Consider the following 10,626-nt stretch of genomic DNA (forward strand, 5'->3'; position numbering starts at 1 on the left):
ATATACTAACACATGAAGTATGAGGCTCTTGTTCCAATTTGCTTACTTCCCCAGTTTGTGTGTTTCTCGTCTAACCTAAAGATATTATACTGAATTATACACTAATCTCCTACAACTACAGCTGACAATGTAACTTCACATCCTACTAGGAAGACAATTAGTAATTTTAGTTGAAAAGACCAATATTCTTGTTCCGGAAAACAACAACTCCACAATTCACCAAATTTTAGCAAAAAAAACACATTAGTTGGAAAGATCAATAGTCTTGTTCCGGAAAACAACTCCACATATTGACTTACGTAACATTATGTTTCACCAAATTTTAGCAAAAAAAAAACATTATGTTTCATGTTACCATTAGTATTTTTTTTTTGTTTTCCTTTTCCCTTTGATTTTCTTTTATTTTCTTTCATTTCGGTTCTGTTTTCGTCACAGCTTAGTCAATGTTAATAGGATTTGTGGCTTAAATCTATAGACAGAACATAATAAATTTGATTAAAAGTATATTTGATTGATATTGGAGTCACAGTCTCACAGAAAGAACAAAACTCATTGCAAAAAGTATATTTTGTTCTTGAAATTTCTCGTCAATTTTTGCAATGAATTTTGTTCTTTCTGTGAGTCTGTGACTCCATTATCAATCAAATATACCTTTAATCAATTTTTTATGTGCTGTCTATAGATTTAAGCCACAAATCCTGTTAACATTAACTAATCTGAGACGAAACAGAACCGAAATTAAAGAAAATAAAAGAAAATCAAACGGAAAAGGAAAAAATACTAATGGTGCTAAAAAAAAAACTCTTTTTTAATTGGTGGTTTCAGAATTTTCGGTGAATCTAAGAAAAATTAAGATACTTGGATCAAGTATGGTACTGAGATCCATTACCAGGTAGGTTGTATAGTTACTGGTCTTGTTGATAAAAAGAGTTAGTAAATATGCTATGACTGGTAAACAATTGAAAGTAAAAAGTGAGAGAAAGCAGGAGAAAAACTATATGTAGATCTACTATAATCAGTGTTATAATTTCGACCATTTTTTATAAAAAGATTTTTCTCCGAAAAGAACACAGTATTTGATAACACAATTGATTTTACTCTGAATATGTTTGTTTTCCTCTCAATCTATTTCGAGAGCCTTAAACTAATTTAAGTCTGTTATGGCCTCTTTAGCCGATAAAAGCAGGCACCAAACTTAATGAAAATTCACATATACTAAAATGATAAAAAAAAGAAGAAGATATATTTCATTTTTCACAAAAAATAATTACGATTTTTTTTGAAAACATAATTAAGATACTCTCTATCTGAGTTGAGAAGATAATTTATAATCCGACGTCAGTAACTAGCTAGTTCTTTGAACATGTGAAACTTTTGCAGCATGAAGTGCCATTTTTTCTTCTTGTTCTTTACGTCTTTTCTTCCTTTTTTTCCTTTTGATTTCTTCTCAGTTTGATATTTTATTTTTGTTCAACTTTAGTTGAGAATCCTTATATGATTTGTGGCTTAAACTACTCTTTTTATTTTTAATAGTAGATACAAAACCTTTCGTCTCCTCTCAACTCTTTCCATATTTTGGTGTTGTTGTAATGTACTAATCAGCCAAAACGGTTATAATTGAAATCTAGTTGCGCAGCAATTGGACCCTTACAATTATTCCAGGCTTAAAAAGAATGACATTTCAACTCCTCTTGCTGATGCATTACCAAATTACCAATTATACCTTGAGAGTTCCCTTTCTTTGAACGATGAGAGCAACAATCCAATAACAAGACTTTTGAGCACATCTTAATTCAAAATCTCAAGCTTCTACTTAAATTAAGTGGAAAGCCGTTCTCTCGCTTGTAGTTAGTGCACGGTTTAGTATTAGAGATAAGCATAAAGTCTCTATACGAATGAATCGTTAAAAGGAAATTCTGGAGATAATTTACATATGTTTAGAATGTATATTACGTAAATTTTGTTAATCGTTAGTTGGATAAGTTCTAAGTCTCATAAGCAACCTTACTTGTTATATATTTCAGAAAAACTTACTTGTTATGTTTTACCAAAAAAAAAAACAAACTTGTTATGTAAATATGCTTAAAGGATCAACTATCAAGATTTACCACTCAAAACTCTTCTTCTCAATAATGAAAGAAAACCAGACCTTAAAACGAAGAAGATGAAATTTATTTATTGACGTTTCAAGCTTAATATTTTGGATTACGTTAAGTATTTCTCTACTTATTAATACAAACGAGAATAACCCTAGCTCGTAGACAGATGGATTTATCACGAATCATCTTCATAACCAATGGCTGAAAATGGAATGGACAGTTTGATTGCACAGGTAAAAGTCGTGGTCACTGCGTTATCTTGTACTCTGCTTTTGGAGGATATATTCATTTGTGACTGTTGTTGACTGTGCTGACTCTTCGGCTGCTTGACTGGTCGAGCTTGGGCTTAAGCTGAGACTGGGCCAATTCTGTGTCGTAAATCGTAATTAATCTCGGCCTTCTTTTTCTCTTCAGCAGTAAAGATTTTTTTTTTACTTTGTTGCTGAGAAGCACTTGTCTGTTATCATTGGTAGTGATGCCTATCTAATAGCCTCCCTCAAACTTGGCGTAGGTGGTACATCAACACGGAGATAGTAGAAGGCTGAAGCAGGAAGATATCTAGTAAATATGTCAGCCAATTGAAAGCGAACCAGAATATCTCTCACAAGTCACAACCAAAGCACCCAAAGATAATCTTTCGCAAACATAATAGTAGTCAAGTTCAAAGTGTTTGAAACACTTGAGATAATCTGGATTAGCAATGAGATGAACCGAGGAGAGGTTGTCACAATATAGTTCTGGTGTGGCCTGCAAAGGAACAACGAGTTCACGCATCACCATGCTGACCCTTTTAGTACGATACACATTGACGTCCATGAATATTCATGACTATTGATTGCTTAGCCACTTCTCCAAGCCAAAAAAAAACGTAACAAAAAGAAATAAATATAATTACCATATATAAAAATTACAAAAATATATATATTGATAAGTATAAATGAACCATTAGTCAAACCACTGGACTAAGATTTGCTTGCACGATATTGATATGTTTTATTTAATTAATATACTTATTAACAAAGAATGTATACAACCCAAAAAACCATATATGTTTATGCGTTGTATGTGGAAATACTTAATTATTCACCTCTTGTCCAAGTAATAATAAGTTCTTTGCAATTATGGTGTCGGTCCAAACAAATATATTACTTGGATTTTCATATTGAATTCGTCAATGACAAGGGTTTGCATTGGTTACATATAAAAATTAACAACCATATAGAAACTTGAAATATAAGTGTCTGCTTACATACGTATCAAACAAACAACATGATTATTCAACTTTGTTAGCAAAGAATAAGAACATTAAGGCATCATATATCAATTGGACGATTAAAGATTGAAAGATAGTACACGTATGATGTAGTACCTAATATGATATATAGAACAATAAAACAGTTCGTTGCAATAAGGTTATCATGAACGTGTTATGTTTGCATGGCTGAAAATTATATTTGGATCTTTAATGACAATCTCAAGATACGACATCTCCAAAATTGGGCTAGTTATCAAGAAAACTAAAGCACATTGACTATGGAATTGAATCAATCTCCTATCATATTTAATATTCACATTGAAGATGAATGTGTAAGATGACATAACAATCTCACTGTGAATTATTTTGCTCAAGTTACGTCAATGTGATTATTAAACATTGAATGTAGTTACGTCAATGTGGATGCTAAACACTGAAATATGGTCTTGCATAACAAACTCAAGTTACGTAATGTGAATGTTAAACATAAAGCAGAGTCAAAGATTTGAGCAGATTATATAAAATTGTGTTATATAATCATTGAACCTTCACTGTGAATTATCTTGCTCTGTCTCGATGGTGTGGTGTTTAATTTGGTTTGATGATTGTGTTTTGTTTGTAGGAAACACTATTCACATTCAATAAACGCAAGAAAGATCAATTTGAGACAATCAGCTGCCACATCATTATTAACAGGCATTGTCACCATCGTTCTCTTGCTTGGAGTCTTAAGTCTGATAACTCTTCTATGACAGACTCGAGAGACGTCACTTTGATAACAGGCATGCACGTAAGTTCTTAACTTAATCTCTCAAGAGCCATTACTGTCAACATTATTCACATTCAATAAACGCAAGAAATGTCAGTGTCACTATGAGACAATCAGATGCAACATCCTAGTTAACAGGCATTGTCACCATCGTTCTCCTGCTTGGAGTCTTAATTCTGATAGCTATTGTATGACAGAATTGAGGTATGTCAGTTTGATAACAGTAAGCCAGTAAGGCAGGTCGTTGATGTTTTCTTGTAAAGTATTAACAAAAGCTGTTCGTTAACAAGTTTTTTGGGGGATGCATTACGATTTGATACGTCAGGTTATTTAAAGTGGTGGTCATTAATTGGGTTGCCGAAGGAAGACGATGACGATTTCGAGAGATGCAAAGAGGAGGTTGACGACTTAGAAGAAAAAGAAACTCTGGTGTGACTGTCTGAGGCCTTCATGTCATAGGTTCGAAGTTGGAAGAAGAAGCTCTGGTGAGATCCTTGCCGGTTTGAAGGTTGAAGAAGAAGCTCGGTGAGGAAGCGGCAGAGACATTAGGTTCAGATTTTTTTATGGTTTTGATTTTCTTAAAGCCAAATCTAATTTATAGATTGAATTTATTTATTTTAAAATTTTATTTAATTAAGATCTTGTAATTTTTTAAAAATAAATATATATATTAGTTACACTTTATTTTGTAACAAAGTTGCCACGAAATCCAGTCATATTAGTTACACTTTGACACAGTCCAAATTTGCTAGCCATATTTTTCGTGGTATTTCGTGCCTAAATCTTCGTATAGCCACAAAATTTGGCTCATAGCCACGAAATTTTTTGTCTATAACCTGTTTTTTACTAGTGTCAGTAATTACTAACCAAATCCACAAATTTTGCTATATTTTGTATTTACCATCCCTTCCTTCGTATAAACCACCACCTCTTCCTTCGTAGTCATCCTCACCCTTTCCTAATCAACATCACCTTCTCCATAACCACCACCATCATTATAACCGTTACCACCAGAAAAAATAATGAAAGTATGAGGGGTGCGACCAACAGAAATAGTTTGTTTTATTTTTTCTTTTTATATTGTGTAGCTTAGCATGTAAGCATTGTAAATATAAGGAAGCAAAAGGCGAAAAGAAAACACTTTCTTGACCATTAAAACTTACGCGTTCTTAAAAAGAAAACTGGGGGAAACAATACAAAAGTGAAATGCAGAGTCTTTTCTTGATAGTAATCATTATTCCCGGCTAATTTTCCTTTTTAGTCTTTACACTTTTTCTATATAAACAGAAAAAACATCCATCGTACCATATTTTAATAACTAGTTACACTATAGCTATTTCATATAAGTATGCAACACCTACACAAGTAAAATTCAACCACAGCTCTACAAAAAGCTTAGTCATTGAGAGCACAATAAAAAAACGTGGTTCAATAATATTTTTCTAACATTTTACCACCTTATATGAACATTTGCATCACACTAACATTTTCTAAATGTTCTTTGCGCATTTTCAAAAGTAAGAAATTTTTATCATAGTCATAGATATATGCATACACAACGTCAATCTAATGCGTTGTAGAAACATTCATCACACCATATTATTTAACCACTCCAATAATCTCACTTGACACCAAATTATCTGCAAGAATTTAATGCTTTAATGATTTAGGTCTTCCCCAAACTTTAAACTTAATATACTACATATTTCTAAATAATGCCAGATATGGCTTAATAGATCAGAAAAGCACATTTGTAGCGGTTAATTAGTACATGAGTACATTAGCACTATTATCTAATTATTATATATGTTGTCAAGTTTTAGCTTGAAAATTTCAATATAAGTTTTGCCATACTGAGCATACTCCAATGCATTATTTATAGTTTAAATTTAAAATATATTTATAATATATATATATATATATATATATATATATATCCGTGATTTTCCTTAATGAAATGGTGAAAGACAAAAGAAACAAGCTTTTGTCTTAGGTGCGCTTCTTTACCACTTTAGACTTTAGCTATATTTAACACAAGCTAGGCTCATGACTTAACAATTACAAAACAAATCAAATCTTTCTACACCAAACCATAACAAAAATGCACCGACCATTTTCCGGTGATTCACCACCACTAAACTGCCTTCACGGCTTCTTCTCGTCGTCATCAATCCCCGGAGACGTCACCTCCTCCGATCCACCACAAGGTCCAACTCCCACCGTCACTTCCGCCACTCTCCGCCGTAATTTTGCCCAAACCACCGCCTCCACTATTTTCCCGGAGACCCATTTCACCGACCCGAACTCACTTCCTTCCCTTCAAGAATCCTTCTCCCACTTCATCCAAGCTTACCCTAACTACACCGACACTTACGGTATCGACCGTATCAGATCCGACCACTATTTCCACTTGGGTCTGACACATTACACGTGTCTTGATTACATAGGAATCGGTTTATACTCTTACTCACAGTTACTCAACTACGACCCTTCCACTTACCAGATCTCCTCTTCCTTGTCTGAAAGTCCCTTCTTCAGTGTTTCTCCCAAGATCGGTAACTTAAAAGAGAAGCTTCTCCACGATGGAGGTCAAGAAACAGAGTTCGAGTACTCTATGAAGAGAAGAATCATGAGCTTTCTCAAGATCTCCGAAGAAGACTACTCGATGGTCTTCACCGCCAATAGAACTTCTGCGTTCAGGCTCGTCGCCGAGTCTTACCCGTTCTCAAAACGGAAGCTGTTGACGGTTTACGACTACGAAAGCGAGGCCGTAGACGAGATCAACAGGGTCTCAGAGAAACGTGGAGCCAAGGTAGCTGCAGCGGAGTTCTCATGGCCAGGATTGAGAATCTGCTCGTCTAAGCTGAGGAAGATGGTCACTGCTGGCAAAAGCGGAAGCACTAAGAAAAAGAAGAAGAAGGGTGTTTTCGTATTTCCACTTCATTCTAGGGTTACTGGATCGAGGTATCCCTATCTATGGATGAGTGTGGCGCAAGAAAACGGGTGGCATGTGATGATCGATGCTTGCGGTTTGGGACCAAAGGATATGGACAGTTTCGGTCTTTCGATATATAATCCTGACTTCATGGTGTGTTCGTTCTACAAAGTGTTTGGAGAAAACCCTTCAGGATTCGGTTGCTTGTTCGTCAAGAAATCGACTATTCCGATTCTTGAATCTTCCACTGGTTCGGGTATGGTTAACCTCGTACCTACTGACGATCCGATTTCATTACACGCTTTGGAGATCAGCCGGACGCGAACAGAATCTGAAGAAGTAGATAGCTGTAGCTCTGGAATCGAATTTAGAGGTCTAGATCATGTGGACTCACTTGGGTTGGTAGCAACGGGGAACAGATCAAGATGTTTGATCAATTGGTTGGTAAGTGCTCTCTACAAACTTAAACATTCTACAACTAACCGTCTAGTTAAAATCTACGGTCCAAAAGTTAATTTTAATAGAGGACCAGCGGTTGCGTTCAACCTATTTGACCAAAAGGGAGAGAGAATCGAGCCTTTTATCGTGCAGAAGCTAGCTGATTGCAGTAATATCTCTCTCGGACAAGGGTTCCTGAAGAAAATCTTGTTCGAAGAGGAGTATGAAGGGGTGAAAGATAGAGTTCTTGAGAAGAGGAAGAACGAACAGGGGATCTCTGTTCTCACTGCCGCGTTAGGGTTTCTCGCGAATTTTGAAGATGTTTATAAGCTTTGGATTTTCGTTGCTCGGTTTTTGGAATCAGGGTTTGTGGAGGCGGAGAGTGTGAGATGTGGAGTTCATGTTTTTGAGCATAAGAGCCGTGAAGTAGTGTAGTCTTTGTAATAAGAGTTCTTGTACTTGTAGTCAAAGTTCAGATTCGGTTAAACCAGTTTGGTTATAAGTTGTGTAACTTTTAACCATGAACTTTGCTATGTTTGTTGTTTCATTACCAATAATAATTAATAAACTTAGATCATACATAAAAAGTACTAATATAAGCAAAAGCATTCATCAATTCACCAGGAAAAACTAAACAAAGAGAGATAAGAAAAAGGTCCAGCTATTTAGGTTAAAAAGTTCAAAAACGCAAGAAGAAGAAGAAGTGCAGAAGAAAGAAAAAACGAACCTAAAATCGATTCCTCAAATCTCTGATGGAGCAGGAGACACAGAGCCTAGGAAATTTTTGGATCTCACTTTGTAAATTTAAACGATCGAATCGAGAAATATTTGTTGGACTTACGGTTTCTCACCGAAAGAGAATCATAAAATATACATGTGAGACAGTAAAAGGAAAATATGCATACATAATGGTAGTAGCCATCTATCATACTAGAGATGTCTCGGGAATGGAACATCATGGGGAAAGCTTGGAAACATCTTGGTAAGTGGTAACGTTTCAAGCTAGAGGGTACAACAAGTAGTGGACGGGGCATATAGGTTATAGAATATGAGGATGTTTCAGACACATTTTGTCTTGAGACGCAAAACTTTGAAACGGAACACAATATCTTTTTTTTTTTGGAACACAATGTGTAATCCTAAACGAGTAAAATGATGAGGTGTTTTAAAAATATTATACACAACTATTTTTTGTGAATAACTGTTTCAGTTGACCCATTGCATCTTGTGATTAAAAATCATATCCATTTACAGGTTTTAATATTCAAGAGCAATTATAACATTTAGATAAAACAAACAGAAATCTAACTAAAATTTCAATTTACGATGTTTATCATAACTTCATTATCCTCAACATTTTTAGTAATAATGCCTTCAGTAAAAAAAACATGTTTAGTAATATATATTTCTGTACCACTTGTCGCACGAAATGAGGCGGAGTGGGAGGTCCATTAGCCAAGGCGATCGGGGTATTACAAGTGGTATTAGATTATCCATCTCGGTTCTGACCCGAGAAGCGTCTTAAGATATGTTGTGGTGCCCAACGAGGATGTTGTGCTCTGTGAATGGGGTGAATGGTAACATCTCGATTTCTGGTATATGTGGAAAGACTTAAGAGCATTGATTTAACTATCTATGTCACCAAAGTACATTTATCTTTTCTTGTACACATCCATTTAGAATTCTAAAGTTTAGCGTGCTTGAGCTTGAATTATAGTAATAGAAGGATGAGTGACCTATCGCGCATGAGGCCAAAGCACAGAGAAAGGTCATCTGGTTATTGCAGAGTCAGTAAACAAAAATAACGAGCCTCCAAAAAGTTAGCGCATCACCCGTCGCATAGAGTGAAGCCTACAAACCGAGAAAACGGATGTGCGAGGCCCATTAACCGTGGACGGTCGGATCGTTACAGTGTTCTTGTGAATGATATTGCTGCGCTGCTTCGAGATGTGGAAAATGACCGCCTGGCTGACCAGCTTGCGAAGTAGAGAACTGTCTCTTTCTCTCTGTTGCAGTAAAAGTGGTGAGAGATATGATGTTTGTTCATGAGATTCTCTTATCCACACTAGCATATTGGACCAAGTGATGAACAATTTCACACCGCTCTATTGTAGACTAATGAAGACACCATTTTCCATATATCTGAGCTGTAGTCACACCTAAGAAAAAAGTGGCCTCTTGTTTCTGAATCCTAAGAACAAAGGCAGCAAGACAGCGATATTTTTTTTTGCTGAAATGTTAACTTTATAACAACAAAAAAAGTTTGTACAATCTCATGATCCTAACTAGGGGATCAAAAGAAATAAGAACAATGAAAAGATTTCCAACCACAAGAATGCTATGCTTTTGTTTGAAATAAAAGAAACATAAGAAACATGACAGAAGCACAATCTCTGATCCTCCTCGTCTTTGCGCTGATGCTAACGATATTTGCATCCCCACGCAGCTAACCTTGTCCTTTAGATTCACTACTTAGGGTTGCCACTAATTAGCCGAAAGCTTAAAATTAATGGCCATGATTCACATTGGTTCAACCCTAAGGTAAAGAGTTTTGTTCTATTCCTATTCTCTGCCAGACCAGACCATCTAGCAAAGTCATCAAGACACTCAATAATTATGTGTAAAATACCATGACATCGTTCGTTAAAGAATACCATGACATCATTAATAAACATAAGATGATGAATCTTTAAAGCCGCTGTTCTTATAACATCTACTCTATAATTTATTTCAAAATAGAATTTGGAATAAGAAGTGATATGCAACTTCACTCCATTTGTTTGTTCCATAATAGTAACTAGATTTATTTTATAAATAAAGTAATTTTTTTTGTGTGTATTACACCATTTTTATTTCAAATGGAGTAGAGTTGTAGTTAATTTAACTCTATTAGGAAGTTACTTCATTTTGCAGGAAAAGAATTGAAATTTTCATTGGAAATATACTAAGACAAGAGCCATGAAATGCTGTAAATGCCATGTAGCCTAGTTTTGATCATAGGGCCGACAAAAAATATCTGATCAGTTAAAAAGAGATGTCATCGGGGATTAGGCCCAATAACTAAACCAGGCCCATATTATCTCGGCAGCCTCTATCCATGTGAATAATGTGAGATATGATCTTATATAAA

General features: G+C 35.2%; 1 protein-coding gene across 2 annotated transcripts; it reads left to right on the plus strand.

The window, feature by feature from the left end:
* Window positions 1-6,090: 6,090 nt before the first annotated feature.
* On the plus strand, window positions 6,091-8,083 carry LOC106413946 (molybdenum cofactor sulfurase-like). 2 transcript variants are annotated; one of them, XM_048754284.1, is made up of 2 exons: window positions 6,091-7,502; window positions 7,650-8,083. In XM_048754284.1, the coding sequence occupies exons 1-2, from the start codon at window positions 6,225-6,227 to the stop codon at window positions 7,929-7,931; spliced, it is 1,560 nt and encodes a 519-aa protein (XP_048610241.1). In that variant the 5' UTR covers window positions 6,091-6,224; the 3' UTR covers window positions 7,932-8,083. The 2 variants fall into 2 exon arrangements, with proteins under 2 accessions (XP_048610241.1, XP_013710124.2); XM_013854670.3 differs by having other exon boundaries at window positions 6,091-8,083.
* The last annotated feature ends 2,543 nt before the right edge of the window (window positions 8,084-10,626 follow it).

Source organism: Brassica napus, chromosome A2 (genome assembly GCF_020379485.1).
Source record: "Brassica napus cultivar Da-Ae chromosome A2, Da-Ae, whole genome shotgun sequence".
Classification (NCBI taxonomy): domain Eukaryota; kingdom Viridiplantae; phylum Streptophyta; class Magnoliopsida; order Brassicales; family Brassicaceae; genus Brassica; species Brassica napus.